This window comes from Engystomops pustulosus, chromosome 4, assembly GCF_040894005.1.
Source record: "Engystomops pustulosus chromosome 4, aEngPut4.maternal, whole genome shotgun sequence".
In the NCBI taxonomy this organism is placed as follows: domain Eukaryota; kingdom Metazoa; phylum Chordata; class Amphibia; order Anura; family Leptodactylidae; genus Engystomops; species Engystomops pustulosus.
The window spans coordinates 154,175,764-154,193,908 of NC_092414.1; the positions used below are offsets into that span (position 1 = coordinate 154,175,764).

At 39.4% G+C, this 18,145-nt stretch overlaps 1 protein-coding gene across 1 annotated transcript in view; it reads right to left on the minus strand.

Annotated features, from left to right (window-relative positions):
* Positions 1–18,145, minus strand: part of UNC13C (unc-13 homolog C) — a 330,670-nt gene that overhangs the window by 264,849 nt on the left and 47,676 nt on the right. Inside the window, exons 4-5 of the mRNA XM_072148188.1 lie at positions 4,124–4,146; positions 3,606–3,667 (exon numbers count right to left, since the gene is read on the minus strand). Coding sequence (XP_072004289.1) covers positions 3,606–3,667; positions 4,124–4,146 — 85 coding nt within the window. The remainder of the gene's footprint in view (positions 1–3,605; positions 3,668–4,123; positions 4,147–18,145) is intronic.

The window sequence follows — 18,145 nt, forward strand, 5'->3', positions numbered from 1 at the left end:
TCTTCCTGACCCCTGTCGTGTGCCCAGCCTGTAAATTATTGGCACATGTGTGGTATTGCTGTACTCGGGACAACCCGCAGAATGATTTTTGGGGTGTTTGTCTAAAGTGGCATGGGTTGGGCACAGTACACGAGGCACTAAAATGACATTTTTGAGATAAAAACACAATTTTTACTCTGCACCCTTTACTTTGCATTCAATTTTGGCCAGCGTGTTGGGGGTTAAAATGCTCATACAAGCCTACATACATTCTTTGAGGGGTGCCCTTTCCAAAATGGGTTCACTACTTGGGGGTTTCTATTGTACTGGTACCTCGGGGGTACCCCCCATTACCAATCTAGTGAAAACGAAGCTTGAAAACCTAAATTGTGCTTCTTTCTTCCTGACCCCTGCTGTGTGCCCAGCCTGTAAATTATTGGCACATGTGTGGTATTGCCGTACTCGGGACAACCCGCAGAATGATTTTTGGGGTGTTTGTCTAAAGTGGCATGGGTTGGGCACAGTATATGAGGCACTAAAATGACATTTTTGAGATAAAAACGCAATTTTTACAATTTTTAAAATGCTCACCACAACCACCCATAAATTCTTTGAGTTTCCGTAATGGTGTCATTTATTGGGGGTTTCTATTGCACTGGCACCTCACAGGCCCTGCCAACATGACATGGCACTCCAAATCCAAACGTGTGAAAACGGTGCTGGAAAATCAAAATTTCACTCCTTCCGTTCTCATCCCTTCTGTGTGCCCAGTCTGTAAATTATTGGCACATGTGTGGTATTTCTGTACTCGGGACAACCTGCAGAATGATTTTTGGGGTGTTTGTCTAAAGTGGCATGGGTTGGGCACAGTATATGAGGCACTAAAATGACATTTTTGAGATAAAAACGCAATTTTTACTCTGCACCATTTACTCTGCATTCAATTTTGACCAGCGTGTCGGGGGTTAAAGTGCTCACCACAACCACCGATAAATTCTTTGAGGGGTCTAGTTTCCGTAATGGTGTCATTTATTGGGGGTTTCTATTGCACTGGTACCTCACGGGCCCTGCCAACATGACATGGCACTCCAAATCCAAACGTGTGAAAACGGAGCTGGAACATCAAAATTTCACTCCTTCCGTTCTCATCCCTTCTGTGTGCCCAGTCTGTAAATTATTGGCACATGTGTGGTATTGCTGTACTCGGGGAAACCCGCAGAATGATTTTTGGGGTGTTTGTCTAAAGTAGCATGGGTTGGGCACAGTATATGAGGCACTAAAATGACATTTTTGAGATAAAAACGCAATTTTTACTCTGCACCATTTACTCTGCATTCAATTTTGACCAGCGTGTCGGGGGTTAAAATGCTCACCACAACCACCGATAAATTCTTTGAGGGGTCTAGTTTCCGTAATGGTGTCATTTATTGGGGGTTTCTATTGCACTGGCACCTCACGGGCCCTGCCAACATGACATGGCACTCCAAATCCAAACATGTGAAAACGGAGCTGGAAAATCAAAATTTCACTCCTTCCGTTCTCATCCCTTCTGTGCGCCCAGTCTGTAAATTATTGGCATATGTGTGGTATTGCTGTACTCGGGACAACCCGCAGAATGATTTTTGGGGTGTTTGTCTAAAGTGGCACGGGTTGGGCACAGTATATGAGGCAATAAAATGACATTTTTGAGATAAAAATGCAATTTTTACTCTGCACCATTTACTTTGCATTCAATTTTGATCAGTGTGTTGGGGGTTAAAATGCTCACCACAACCACCCATAAATTCTTTGAGGGGTCTAGTTTCCGAAATGGTGACATTTTCGGGGGGTTTCTATTGTACTTTTACTTGAGGGGCTCTTCAATTACACTGTGGCACCACAAAATATTTGCAGCCAAATTGGCCTTCCAAATTCCCAGTATCGCTAACTCTGTTCTGGACATCGCTGTGCGGGGAAACAGCAGCTGACATCCACATGTCTGGTATTACCGTACTCGGAAGAAGCAGGGCAAGAAATTAGGAATATATATTTACCTCAAATTCCTTCTGAATGTATCCATTTTAGGGCTAAATTGGAAAGATTGAAATCAAAAATTGAAATTTCAAAATTTCCACTCCATTTTCATATGCTTCCGGAAAAATAATTAAAGGGTTAACAGACTTCTTAAATGCTGATTTGAATAGGTTGAGATGTTAGGTTCATAAAATGGTGTTACTTGTGGGGGTATATAGTACAGAAGCCTTTATAGGGCACTTCCAAACTGAATTGATCACCAAAAAGTTCGCATTTTTCAAATTTCAAGAAAATCTGAGAAGTTGCTACTAAAACTTCAAACCTTCTCACATCCATAAAAAAAATGGAAACTTTGAAAATAGTCATTTTTTTCTAATTTTTCCTAAATTTTTGAATTTTTACCCCCCAAAAAAGGAACGGATCACCGAAATGACACTACTAACATAAACTACAATGTCTCACGAGAAAACAATCTCAAAATCACAGAGATATCTTAAAGCGTTGAAAAGTTATTACCACAGGAAGAGACACTGGTCAAATTTAAAAAAAAAGTTGCGAGCCTTAACCTGCAAACAGGCTGCGTCCTTAAGGGGTTAATATATTCAATTAATTTTGTATTTACTTCTTTTGGCACTGTGTTTGCTAGTGATCCTTTGTTACGTTCTGACTACCTACAAACAATGTAGCTAAGCTGTAGTCACAGATTACTGCTCTGCCCTAAGACTCAGCTACAAAACAGACAAGCAGTAAGATCTGGAAAAATAGATGTCAAGTAATCATCCCATTAGGTATTGACTTACATAGAAATTTTTAGTTTGTTTCAGTCTCTTTTTTTTAATAAAAAATTTCCTGGTCATTTGGAGAAAAGGAATATGTCCATGTATTTATTTATTTAAACACATTTTGTATTGGGTTTTAACATTTTATAAAGTACAAAACACGAGGGGAGATGACACTGGGATACCGGAGAGATCTCCAGCAATAAAGAACAAGCAAATGTGGTAAGCCTATATATATTTTATTCTGGGCAGATGTAGATTTAAGCAGAGTGATCAAATACTTTTCTCAAATATGGATTGCTCAGTTGTGAAATGAATGGATTCCCTAAAGTATAAATCTAAATACTTTCTGTGGTGGTCCTAAAAGTATATTTATATTATCACATCTATATGGTTGTTTTTAGGGCTTTCATTTGGATATGCAGCCATTTTGAAAATAAAAATTAAGTATTCACATAACAGATGTAGAGGTAGTCCATAGATTCTAGACGTAATAAATAGTATAAACATTAATAGAAACTAAATATTATTTACTATAAGCAATTTGGCCCTAGAGGGCCTCACCCAGGTTTCTGACATTAAATAACTTTACATTGTGTAGAATAAAGGATAAAAGGGACACTAACTCCCTTGAAAATGAAGCAATATAATTACAGATTCAGATGGGGTGAATAGAATCAGTCAAATACTCATAACACTTATGACAGGCAGAGGCAGCAAACCTAGGTATGTAAAACAACCCCATGGTAGTAACATTACATTAGTGAATAACAAACAATTGTATTAGTGGCTGATGTATAATATTTTTTAAATGAAAAATGTTCAGGTACTTACCCTCCAGTGTGTATTTCATAAAGTTTTGATGCATCCAGAGAGCTGCCACCAACTATTCTTGCCTTTTATGGAGAAGAAAATAAAAAGATAAAGTTCTCCTTTGAATTGCAGCTCTGCTTAGACTTAAAGCTCACTATACACAGAACACCGAACATGAAATATGTTAAGCAGGGGTAGCTCCAGGCCCCCATTAAAATTCCTGATTGAAGTTTGCTCTATGTTTTCAGTTAATAATGGAACAAATAATAATGGTACATGACAAAAAAAGGATTCTCATGAGGACTTTATATTGGTAAATTCCTGGTATATTGATGGCTGTCCTAGGAATATATGAGCATCAGGAGCGTCATCCTGTTTAACAATGTAACACATTTGGTGTTTTTATAAGGCAACAAAAGAATGGGTAACCAGAAGGAGCACATGCAATATTCCACAAGTAAAATGAAGGAACCGAAAAGGTCAAGTCACAAACAAACATTAACAAGACATGATCCCTTAGGAAAGATGTGATTTAAAACCTTTTCATCCATAGCTTTGCTATCTGAAAGAGAATCAGGAAGAAGGGGAATAGATGTTAGACATGATTGTCCAAGCAGTCACTTGAATAACTGGCTAGACTTGATATCAAGGAGAAATACTTACTATATGTCTAATTTATGGTACATTTATTTATAGGATAATAAAGAAAACCAAATCCTAATGAACTGAACCAAAACAATACACAAGTCTCCTAAATCGCTTGAAGAATGACCCTACCTACATATACAGTATATACATATTAATTCCTCATCCTATATCCAGCACATCTACAAAAAGAGCATCCAGCTTTTTCACTATTTGTGAAACACACGGGCACCTGTTCAAAAAAAGTAGCTCAGACTACTTATGATTTAGAGCGTATTCCTCATGCTCATGGTTGTATTCAGGTTTCTTATGGATCCAGAATATGAAAAGTACAACATTAGAATGCTAAGGGCCCATTCTGTAACCATTTTTTTTTCTTCTCATGGTATGCTCTATCACATATCACCTCAAGCGTACATGCAATCAACTGGCCCAGGGTCAGTTGTGTGTCATCAGTGTGGGAGGTCCACTCACATGAAGACTGTTAAGGCCACAAACTTGTGCAGGAATAGGACCTCATCTGCATTTTGCAACATGGGCAGTTGGGTTATACCCAAGGTTTTGTAAACTACAGCCCTGTGCATGAGCCCACAGAATTACATAGCATCATGTGCTACCTGTTGAAGCAATGTCAAGCAGATGGTCAAAAATAACACTGATAGGCATATACACTTATCCTCATGGAGCTGGAGAGCTTGATATAAATCATGGGCTACAAGTGAGTATTTCAGTAGTGATGGAAAACTGGATACTTTTTGCCAGATGGAAAACCACATATACACATATTATATATTGCAAGTCTTTGCATGTGATGACCAAACAAATGAAGAGCTATTTGTGCAGTATTTTAGATTAACTGCTTGTATATGAATTGTAAAAGCATATGTTATTATAACATTACAATTGTCAACTTGACAGAATCTGATAGAACAATTTAATAAATACAGTACAGCTACTATTAGTTATACTGCCTTTAATCTTCGATCATACCGGTCGATCTAGGGAAATGCACTACAGTCCCACATAACATAGGTGCCAATTTCCTTATTTATGAAGATCTTTTAGGCATCAAATGAAGTCCAAATGGTGGTGATCTGTGATCACCTGGTTACAGACCTGCTCTACTCCCGGTGCGTGAACCTCCAGAGACGCCTTTCTTTAGATCTCTCTCAGGTACAAATAAAGTTGTGAAGGATGAGGATCGCACTCTTGCTTCTTAGTGTTAAAAGACTTCAAACTTTATTCTTGCATGGATACAGCAGTTACAATGAAATACTAAATCTGACGCGTTTCTGACCTTAGCGGTCCTTAGTCATAGATCTATGACTAAGGACCGCTAAGGTCAGAAACGCGTCAGATTTAGTATTTCATTGTAACTGCTGTATCCATGCAAGAATAAAGTTTGAAGTCTTTTAACACTAAGAAGCAAGAGTGCGATCCTCATCCTTCACAACAGGCATCAAATGAAGTCTGTATTGTATGGATTGCTCATAGAGTGAATGCTGCTGATCTCATACAGAAACCAGATGTCAGATCGCAGATATATGCAGTTGATATCTATGCTTTGCCTAAAGCTACACAGACAATGTCTCCTTACAAGTGCCATTCAACCTCACCGACTGTGATATTTATTGCTTAAAAGGTTGATATGGAATACAGACTCAATAGAATAATACACAACTGGTTTTGCTTCCTTTGTGCCAGATTTGTTTAATTTTATATACATTTGGGCACATGCACCTTTGTTTTGGCTTTGCACTCCTTAGTTTTTTGCATTTTTTGCTTTTCTGCTGCTCAGGTGTGTCTCAGAAGTTTTGCCTCTAATACATCTGGGTTAAGGTCTTTAGTGATTTTGAAATTTTCTGTACAAAAGTCTCAAAAAGTCGCAAACAGCTTTCCTACATCTGGGAAGAGCAGATAGGGATTTGTGACTTTTTTGCAATTTTTTACTTTGAACGGAGGTTGTCTTAGGCGCCAAAGGGCACATGTGCCACATAAAGTCACAAAAACAAAGGTGCATGTTCCCTACTGTCTCTTTTCCAGTAATATACACATTTTCTACCATGCGATGCCAATAGTTGAACAAAGGGGAGGGGGGTGTAAAAATATAATATCTATAATAAATGAATAATAGTGCTGCATGGCATGTATGTCAGTTTTGGATACCAAATATTTCAAAATTCTAGAGCACATATCTTCCAATGCTTTTCATAGCCTTTGAATATACGGATGGACATTTAAAGTTTCATAAACAGAAAAAAAAGGAAATGTGTATCTGGGAATCAATGATAATAGTCAGTGAGAGGCCTCATTTACACAAACCAAAAAGAGAAGAAGAAATTGGATGCAAAAACATTACTAAACATTAGAGATGAGCGAGTATACTCGTCCGAGCTTGATGCTCGTTCGAGTATTAAGGTACTCGAAACGGCTCGTTGCTCGGACGAGTATTTCCCCTGCTCGAGATCGAGCATTTAATTAAACAAACACAGTGAAGAACAATGAAGAATAGAATAAAAACAGTGAACACAGGATCATTTAAGTGAAAAACACAGTGAAGAACACAGTGAAGAATAGAGTACAGATGTTCGGCACATCTGCTTACTTGTCGGAAGATACACGCGGAACGGCAGCAGGGAGACATCGCGCACCAGGGAGACATCGGGCGCAGCAGGGAGACATCGGGCGCAGCAGAGACACATCGGGCGCAGCAGGGAGACATCGCGCGCAGCAGGAAAACATCGCGCACAGCAGGGAGACATCGCGCGCAGCAGGGAGACATCGCGCGCAGCAGGAAGACATCGCGCGCAGCAGGGAGACATTGCGCGCAGCAGGGAGACATCGGGCAGCAGGGAGACATCGGGGAGAGTTCAGTGGAAGAAGAGGAGCGGATCCCGGCACAGCGTATCTCCCGACAAGTAAGCAGATGTGCCGAACATCTGCAATCTATTCTTCACTGTGTTTTTCACTTAAATGATCCTGTGTTCACTGTGTTCACTGTTTTTATTCTATTCTTCACTGTTCTTCACATCTGCTAACTTGTCGGGAGATAATATACGCGCAGAACAGTGAAGAATAGATTGCAGATGTTTGCATACATCTGCTAACTTATCAGAAGACATTCTTTTTCAATTAAATAACACATTTTATTCCCGAACCATGGTCCCTTTGAAAAATGCTCGAGTCTCCCATTGACTTCAATGGGGCTCGTTATTCGAGACGAGCACTCGAGCATCTGGAAAAGTTTGTCTCGAATAACGAGCACCCGAGCATTTTAGTGCTCGCTCATCTCTACTAAACATATATAACAAAGTTTATTAATACATCAAAAAAACACTATGGGGTCATTTACTAAAGGCCCGATTTGCGTTTTCCCGACGTGTTACCCGAATATTTCCGATTCGCGGCGATTTTTCCTGAATTGCCCCGGGTTTTTGGCGCACGCGATCGGATTGTGGTGCATCAGCGCCGGCATGCACGCGACGGAAATCAAGGGGCATGGCCTTACGAAAACCCAACGGATTCGGAGACACCACCGCATTTTTTAAAAAAAAGTGTCGCGCCAAGTATAGGATTGTGAACTCCGGCGGGCCTCGGCAGACATCAGCGCAGCAGCGACACCTGGTGGATGTTTGAGGAACTGCCTTAGTGAATCGCCGGAAGACCCGAATCCACCACAGAGAACGCACCGCTGGATCGCGAATGGACCAGGTAAGTTAATCTACCCCAATGACTACATTACATCAATAAGATAAAAACACTTAAAAAAGAAACCCAAAGGGGTGTATGTAGCTGCCAAAGGCAAAATGTGCCCAACACTCCTCATTTACAATAACTCTACTACTGAGAGTAGAATAGATCACTCAAAAGTGAAAACATGTTTATTTTAAAATGATATAACATAAAAATATAGTAAACCATGACCAAACAAGATTACAAATGAAAAATGGAACAAATGTCTTGGGGAAGGAAAAGATTGTTTGTTGGTTTATATTACCGGTTATCTGAAATCACATTGTACAACATACAGAGCCTGTCACCGTGCACTGAACCAGAACTAAGGCCAGCATCGTTCTCGTGAATAGTTATTAATCTAGTTATGGATGGAGGCTCCCTGTGTTTGGAAGTGGGAGAAGACTAGGAGGCATAACTGTATTAGAAAATCAATGATGCTATTCTCCCACTTTAATCTGTTCAGGACCAGGGTTATCTGCCACATCAGGACCGGACCCAATTTTCCATTTTTTGCACATATTGGGGCACATTTACTAAGGGTCCGCAGCCGCAAATCCGTTGAGTTTTTCCCGAATATTTCCGCTTTGCGCTGTATTTCACGGGATTGTGGCGAACGCGATCGATTTTTGGCGCAATCGCGCTGACTTTCACGCAACAGAAATCGGGGGCGTGGCCGCCGGCCAACCCGAAGGATTCAGAAAAACCGCGGAATTCAAAAAGCCATTTGTGTCGCAAGATCAAGCACTCACATACACCAGAAAAAACCAGGTGAACTCGGCGGACCTCGGCGCAGCAGCGACACCTGGTGAATATCGGCGCACGGACCTTAGTGAATCCCGGCAGAACCCGAATCAGCGCCGGAGAACCCGCCGCTGGATCGCGACTGGACTGGGTAAGTAAATGTGCCCCATTGTTTTAGTTATTCTTACTTTTGAATTTTTGGGCTAATGACAAGATTTCTGGCAATTTATTACAGGATTCTTATTTTATTATTATTAGGTCTGGATCTTTACTTATAGACACAATTGAAAGGGAACCTGTAATCATTTCCCCATAGAGAATGTAAACATTGCCAAAGAGTAAAACTAGATAAGGTAGATAAAAGTTTAGCATCTGTATGCAGAGCTGTGTCCCTAGTCCCCTGGGAGTGGCCAGTGAGGCGTGGGGCAAACATGTATGACGTCCTGAGGGGAAAGTGATGGGGGGAGGATGTAAGGGAGACATGGGAGGTTTTTTTTTTTTATTTGAAATTGATGCATGGAGGAGCAGTTTCACCAGGATGGGGGTGGCGGTGGGCTAGAAACCACTCCTCACTGGCCACTCCCATGGGACTAGAGATACAGCTCTACATACAGAAAGGAGGACTTTGATATAACTTATCTTTATTTTGGAAAAAAACTGTTTTACTATAAAAACTCTTTGGCAACGTGTATGCTATCCTCTATGGGGACATCGGAGTTCCCTTTATTGGGTGTTATCCAGTCAGCCCATCTCTATGGTGACTATCTCTGTCAGTGCCAACGAGTTAAATAGAGCTGCTGGCGAATACGGAACTGGCTCCTATATTCATATGAGGTTCTTGTGATCCATTGGGGTCCCATCACTAGACCCTTCCGATCAGCAAGTTAGCCCCTATACTGTGTAAAGGGGCTAACTTGTCACTAGACAACCTATTGAAAAGCTGATAAAATAGAAAAAAAAATTTAAACATGGAGGCAGCAGATGATCACTGGGATGCATAGAGGTAGCGAACTAGCTGCTGATTCTATTTTCTGCACAGAAATCCATTGAGTATGAGAAATCTGAGAAGATGGAAGTGGTAAATACTGCTTCTGTCTTCTCCACAAGTTTCCCCTGCTGCGGGAAACTGATAACCGATACTCAGCTGCCCGATCACTCAAGCAGCTTCCTAAAGCCTGTGCCATATCTATGCCAAGATGCATACTTAGGGACCCAAACAGTCCACCTTAGATATAAACATTAAGTGGTCCAGTTTAAATACTGAATTGTGTTTTATACCTAATTTCAACTCAAAGATTTATGGGGTATTAAAACAGAAAGACTCAGATACTAAGCGTACAAAATGTATATTTACTATGAGTTAGATGTAGTATTTACAAATACGGATGAGCCTACCCGGACTGCATAATTTATGACAAGTCTAGGTCCAGGTTTGGATCTGATTCAACTAAGCCCATCCTTTACTTTTCCTGTAAAACCCCACCTCTTTTGAAGACCACACCCTTTTGCTATTCTAGTATATACTTGTGTAAATTATGAAATGTGTCTGTAGTAAATAAATCGATAAGTCTGTCCCTTAATACCTACGTTTACACATTGTACTATATATGCAAATGTATCAATTGTTTGCGTAGGACGAATTATAAAAAAGTATCGCAAAACAGTATCATAAATGATAACACATATGAATGTAAAGTAACTTATATTAGGTGGTCACTTCAACCGTCTAAACCTAAAGGACCATGTGCCAACATTCCACACAACATTCAACCAGTTTCATTTAATGTAACCGTTTTGTTCCTTGTTTGCAGTAATATTCGAGTGGTTTTTATAGCTCCAGCTGCTTCTCCGCCAATCCAAACATATCATTAATAAAACACAATGTTTACTAAAAGAACAATGTCATTACCAAATGACATTGAACTGACGTCTGTTATATTTAGAGTATTTCATCAACCAAGTATTGTTCCATCTGACTACATTTATGGATTCAAGCTGTGCTGTACCAAGAATAACTGCAGAAATCCCACAGTAATACCGTGAAAAAGAACTATAAGCCACAAATCCCGACTTTCTTCATGGCAGCATGTGTGTCAAACACATAGAAATATCATAAAATAAGCTTTTTCCCTTTCTTATTTCTTTTAGGACAAATAAACACCACAGATGCTCTCTACATCACGCCAGGCCTCCTACAGAATGTATTCAAGAGGATTTGGCTGTAAATAAGAAGAATTTTCTGTGTTGCTTTCCTTAGAACACTTTAGGATATTTTGGTAATATTAGGTTTTATTTACGTTTATTACAGAACTTTTCAAAGAGCATTATTTAAATTAAAGTTATATGAAATCTGAAAGGCAAAAAGAGGTCTGGTTCATAGAAAATGGTGGTGGTGCTCAGTCCGGATGGCACCTGTTGGTTGTTTTTACAGCACTCCCCGCCCAGACATATATAAAGATATTTGTATTTCTGGACAAACCCTATTAGTAGAGCTCAATGGTCAGGTGCACACGTCATCAATTTATGGAACCATTTTGTTTTTCTTCTAACCTGTCCAGGAGTATATTCTACAGAATTGCAAAGAGATTTGAGATATTGAAAAAAGGGCCTCACAATGTTTCCCAGAAATACTGCAAGTCACGTCCATGGGCTATGCCTGGTATTACCATAAAAAGAACAGAATCCCTATTTAGACTTCTACTAAGCCTCATTCCCCCGAGATGCCATGTACACATCTGTAAACATCTTGTAAGCATCTGATGGTTGTAGTATATTTTTTAACCTTAAAGAATGAAATATACATAAGTGGAGGACATAAGATGGTGAAGCCTATATGGTACTGCATAGATGGAATTTCAATGAGGGTGCATTTATCACGGCTTGTACGCCTGAATACCATCATAAAAGGGGTGACAATTACTGGATCGGAGCTGGGAATTGTGACTGTACCCACCTCTACGTAAGTGAAAGGGCAGTGCTGGGCTGTGGAGTGGGCAGGGGCGCCCGCTTCTGTGCACTAGCTATAACCTGCACAGGTCCACTTGCAAGACCAGTTGTAGATCTGTCCCGGGCGCACTATATTGCACCCACCTCGATAGATTAATACATAGAGCCTGAATTCTCTAGATATATCCACCATGGGTCCACCATCAAACGCTGGCGCATGGAGCCCCAATTATTTCAATTAATTGATGTAATAGAAAAACTAATGATCAGGACAGATTGGAGAGAATGTGGGGGTAATTAAAATAGTCTTACATGACACCCAACACTGAAGCCCCAGTACTGAGTAGTGTAGACTCTACTTTAAGGAGAACTTTTTAATTTCATATATTTCTAAGGAAAGGTCTCAATACTGTAAAAGAGCAGCTATAAAATTATGATTGCCCTGTAGTTACCCCTATTTTGCAGCTCCCTACCCCTTAATATCATCATTGAGTTGCTGTATCTAATATACTGCAAATGCTGCAATTTATTGGCACCCATACATACTCAGTAATCATTTTACACCTCTATAACCAGATTTTCAACCAAAAAATACAAATACAGTTTGAAAATGATGCTCATGGCCCTTGTGACTTGGGATTTTTTTTATCTCCCACTGCTGATGTAAGCCCAGGGGCGTGTAGCCGAGCACAGTGTATGCTCCAGGCTCTTCACAGGGTGTATGCTAATTATAACAAAACTGTAAATGTGCCAATCATTAGATGGAGAGTAATTACAGGAGAGCCAACAATACTTTATAGGGAAAAACATCCACTTTTAAGAATAAACTACAGATTCTGTATGTTACTGGCCAGAATTCTGTCACAGTAGAAAAGCTGTAGGTATAAAGCACAAAAGACCACCGCAGTAATTAGATACATTGTAAGCCTAATTATTGCTGCTGACTACAAAATGGATTAAAATAGCATTCAGTTTTGTTGGAGCTTTGCTGTACACCACAAGAAGATGGGGTATGTGTAAGCCATTGACTAAATACGAAGGGGATGCGGTTTCTAATTCTGAAAACATATTCACTTTCCCATGGATCCAAAAAGAAACCCAGCTCGGTACGTTCCAAATATATTTATTCAAGACGTACATAAAAACAATAAAATCACAAGGCGCGTTTCGGATCCGGACCAGTCTGGATCCGATACGCGTCATGTGATTTTATTGTTTTTATGTACATGTATTGAATAAATATATTAGCAATGTACCGCACCATTTTTCTTTTTGCATCCACAGGAGAGTGAAAACGTTTTCAGAACTAGAAACCGCATCCTTTGTTCCTTGGTCGGTGTTCACACCGAGAGAATCTCCCGGAGGCAGCGTTATGTTCGGACCTGTTTTAACCTACACATAAGCCGTGCCATCAGCACAACTTCACAAGGTGAGTGTAAAATGGTACACTGACTAGTGAGATAACCAGGAGATAATTTGCACATTGAACACCGCTGGCTCTCGCCATGATAAATGCCCCCTCATTGAGTTTCCATCTATGCAGTACCATATGTATTGTGCTTTTTATTTCCATTGACTATATAGGTATAACTAGAGCACAAAACAGGTTACTGATAAAACCCGATGATGTCTTCAAATAAAAATAACTTCTCCAGTTCTAAAGGGCAAAAAAATCATCTTATTCACTAATGATAGTTTCATAGTCGTTCATAAATCTTCAAAAGTGGATTAGGTTGCAACTCATTGAAGCTCATGACTAAACCTTTTATTTGCGGGGTCCTGGAATGAGCAACAAAATGCATTGACAATAGTTGGGTTATGATGAAAAAAACTAGAAAAAAAATCACAACAGGAATAAATGTTGAATACATCATTTTTTACTGTGTTTTCTGCAATCGCTACAGAAGAACTTTGCATAAATAGAAGATTTGCAGGGTTGTTGTGCAGTGCTCTGAGTTATTTGTGCCTTTATGAGTTTTCCAAATGAAAGGAGAAATAAAAATGTTTGCAGTCATCAAGCAGGGAACAACTTATTTTTGTTTTGTTTTTCCGAAATAGAAAAAAATGTATTGATTTGTTGAGGTAAGTGGACCCTGGATAGAAGTAATTATAACTGTTCTCATACCGTGTACAAACATAGGACCCAAGATATATTTTAGAAAGAAATTTATAGTTGGAGATAAAACATCCATCGCTCTTCTGCTCCTGATACGCTCATTTCAGTTATGGATTGTGATACAAAGTGAGGATCATTGCTGTTGTTTCTAGACAAAGGCCAATTTTGAAGAAATATTCAACTAAAACTTTTATTATATATTCGCCAGCTGATGCATCAGAACTATACGGATCCCAGCAGCTGCAGCCACTGGGGCCCAGAACCATATATTCAATTAGAGTCAAGTATAAAAGATGAGAAAAATGTACAATAGTGCTTTTAAAAGTGTTTATGTTTTTTAGTTGAGACTCTAGAACCTATTTTACTGTCTCATAGTAGATAAGGTTATTGTATTCTAGTTCCCCCATTCCCCTAATAATCTTGGTTGATCTCCTCTGCAACCGTTCTAGTTCTATTATGTCCATTTTATACACTGGTGCCCAAAACTGTAGACAATATTCCATGTGTGGTCTGACCAGCGATTTGTATAAAGAGAAAATTATGTCCTTGAGTCATCATGAGTATCTATTGCTCTCATAATAGCCTTATTGGCACTGCTACATATAAAACCAGAAGTTCATGGAGCTACTAGCATCCGCACTTTAAGAATTCATAATGCTACATCAAAGAGAAAAAAGAATGTGAGTGTAGAACGGCAAACTCCAATAATAATCTCCTATTGTCCTTTATTGAAAGAATAGCACATTGACAGTTTAAAAAAAAGTTAAAGTTAGACTGGGGTGGTCTAAGCTTATTAAGGTAAAAGTGGTAGAACCACTGCCAAAAGGCAGAAAGCAAAATAATATATTACAAAACAACATGTCTACCTTACATAGCATAAGGCAGAAGAACAGGATGGAGGAGGGGTGCTGTCCCACATCCAGCTTCCACATATCCCTCTGTAATTTTATACTTTGTTGCTCTGTATTAATTGCTTTACAGATCTTATTATTATCTGCAAATACTGAAATTCTGGTGTAAAGTCATTAATAAATCTTTTTAAAAGAAAGGGGTATAAAACTGTCCCTAGTGGCACCTCAATGGTAACTTAAACCCAATACGTGAAGTAGTCTGTTCTTCTATCTGTAGCAGTAGAAGAAGCACACCACTGTAAGTGGCATAGTGGCTGTTCCAAGTATTTGTAACTTTACCCAGGTAGTGCACCAAAGGATTTTTTTAACTGAATGGAAGCTGTATACTGTAACCCGACTATCTTAGTGGTTGCTGCTGGCAGAAAATTTATATTATTGGAAATAGAAGCAGAGGATTAGGATCTCTATAAAAGGCAAATGACAGTCCAACCCCTATAAGGAGATATATTGAAACTAACTAGCAAATAACATGATATAGCCAAAGATACTGATGTCCCTAAAGGGCAGGGACATAACTAGGATTCGGCTGGGCCCCGTAGTAGAATTCTGAATAAGGCCCAACTTAAAAAATGACTTGACAGCCCAGTAGCTGCAGGCAACTAAGATGAAATACATGGCAGGAAGTAGAGATCAGAGATTCTTAGTACTGCTTCCCCCTCTCCCAATATTTCTTATCCTGAACTGTGTACTGTGGAAGATGTGCACTGTTCTAAACATATTATGCCATATAGTGTACCAAATAATATGTATAGAATGGTGCACATCCTCCATTATTTAGTGTGGCATTTAAGATGCTGTGCCCCCTAGCTTTGGCAGCTACCCCTGTACCTATGCCCCTGTGAAAGGGTCTTCATTTGCATAAAATTTGGGCTTAACTTTTGTATCATAATAATGCTATATTTCACTTGTATACATATGACTAGGCACTGTGTCTATGTTTTTTACTCCCAGAGTGCAATGCTTACTCAACTGACGAATTCCAGATCCCCGACAAATCCAAGGACTGGATTAGGCCGTACTTGCTTGGGTGAATGCAGATTTCTACATCAATGTCAGCGTGAGAAAAGTAGGTCACATCCTGTACATTCCTCCTTGAAAGCTTGCTTTTGGAAAATGCTTAGAAATATAGTTTCTATACATGTGTATTGTTTTCAGAAAGGACTGGAGCCTTCCTAAGCAGGATGTTAATGCCTGTCATCGCCCAACTTGCTGCAGGGCTGCTGCACTTAAATCTGTAATTAACATGGATTTTCTAAATAAATAAAGTCAGCATTATTTCTGCACACACAGTATATCCTCAGGAGAGCGCTCATGACCTAGATCTTTATCTGTTTATGACATGATTCAATTAATTTGGAAATATCACATAACAGAATGATAGGTAATTGCCTGATTCTCCAGATATTATAATATAAATCCCCCTTAGACAACCAGGAGTGAAAATAATCAAAGGACATTTTGTGTTCAGATTTTACTTCCAAAAATCAATTGTCTTTCCTTCATTTTTGCGTTTCAGGTGGATAGGTGTTGTGGCCACTGAAGCATTTTTGATGAGGAAAAGCTTCTCACATGGGTAGTGTTCATCTTTTTAGCATCCGACGTGATAAAAATAGCTAAAGACATTAAAAAATCATTGGGTACAAAAAAAGGCTTTTTTTGCTTTCTGTTAAACACTAAGGGGCAAAACAAGAGATGGAATAGAAGCAATTTATCAAGAGATATGGAGCTGAATGGCTTTAAATTACTTCTCCACCAGTAGTACTGAAGTGTGGGTGTCTGCTCTCATCTCAGAGGTGCATTTTATATCCTGTACTTTGGGAAAGCAGTCAAGGCATTTAGCCACAAATCTACCTTATTTATTGTGTCAATAGCAGAGCTGTGCTTCACACTTCTGTATAAATGCTGCTTACAGCTATTTTTTAGAAAGCATTTGCAACCTATGAGGGCACCTGTTGTCTTTCTTCTAGAAGTGTCAAGATACTTGGTTGCATAGTCAGCAGACTCTTCATACTGACATCAACAGGATATTTACTAGAATTATACTCACTATTTTTAGAATTAAAGTTCTACGTTTTTAGTATTTAGTCAGCCACCAAATGCACCAGTTCTCCCACTTAAAAGGATAAGAGATGCCTGTATTTTACATAGGTAGAACTCAACTATGAGAGACAAAACCGGAAAACAAATCCAGAAAATCAATAACAATAGTCCATCTCAATACTTTGTTATACATCCTTTGGTGGAGATGACAGAGGTCAAACATTTTCTGTAAGTCTTCACAAGGTTGGCACACACTGTTGCTGGTATGTTGGCCCATTCCTTCAAGCAGATGTCCTCTAAAGTGGTGATGTTTTGAGGCTGTCATAGAGCACCACAGACTTTCAACTCCCACAAAAGGTTTTCTATCAGGTTTAGATGTGGAGATTGGCTAGGCCACTCCAGGACCTTGGGATGCTTCTTACAAAGCCACTTCTTTGTTGCTCTGGTGGTGTGCTTGAAATCATTATCATGCTGAAAGACCCAGTCACATTTCATCATCAATACCCTTGCTGGTGGAAGGAGGTTTCTACTCAAAATCTCACAATGCATGGCCCCATTCATTCTTTCATGTACACAGATCAGCTGTCCTGGTCCCTTTGCAGAGAAATAGTCCCTCGTCATGATGTTGCCTTCCCAATGCTTTACAGTAGGTATGGTTTTCTTCAGGAAAGGTATTCTTTGGCTACAATCCAGCATTCATTCTCCTGCAAACATGACAAGTTGTGTTTCTACCAAACAGTTCTACTTTGGTTTCATCTAACCAAATGATTTTCTCCCAATACTCTTCTGGAATATCCAAATGCCTCTATCAAACTTCAGATATGCACGACTTAAGCTGGAGGATACATCTGGCAGCGTAGTTTGATACTGACAGTAGCCTTTGTTAAGTTGGTTGCAGCTTTCTGTAGGTCAATCAGTAGGCCCCCCATGCGGTTCTGGGATTTTTTCTCACTGTGCAGGCCTCCAGTTTTGTTTCTGGTGTCCTTTGACAGCTCTTTGGTGTTCACCATAGTGGAGTTTGTAATGTTATTGTTTGAGGTTATGGACAGGTGTCCTTTATACTGATAACAAGTTCAAACAGGAGCCATTACTACAGCTAATGAGTGGAGGACAGTGGAAAAGAGAAGTTACAAGTCTGTGAGAGCCAGAAATCTGCTTGTTTGTAGGTAACAAAAAAAATGTATTTACCACCATGTTTTACAAATAAATTGTTTCAATTTCAGACAATGTGATTTTCTGGATTTCTTTTCACATTTTGTCTCATAGTAGAGGTCTACCTATGATGTCAATTACAGGACTCTTTCATCTTATTAAGTGGGAGAACGTCCACAATTAAATACTTTTTTACCCAACTGCATATTTACATACAGGCATCCAAGTTTCCTGGTTTGCTTGCTGACCAGGAGGGGACCGTAGTGATAATGGGA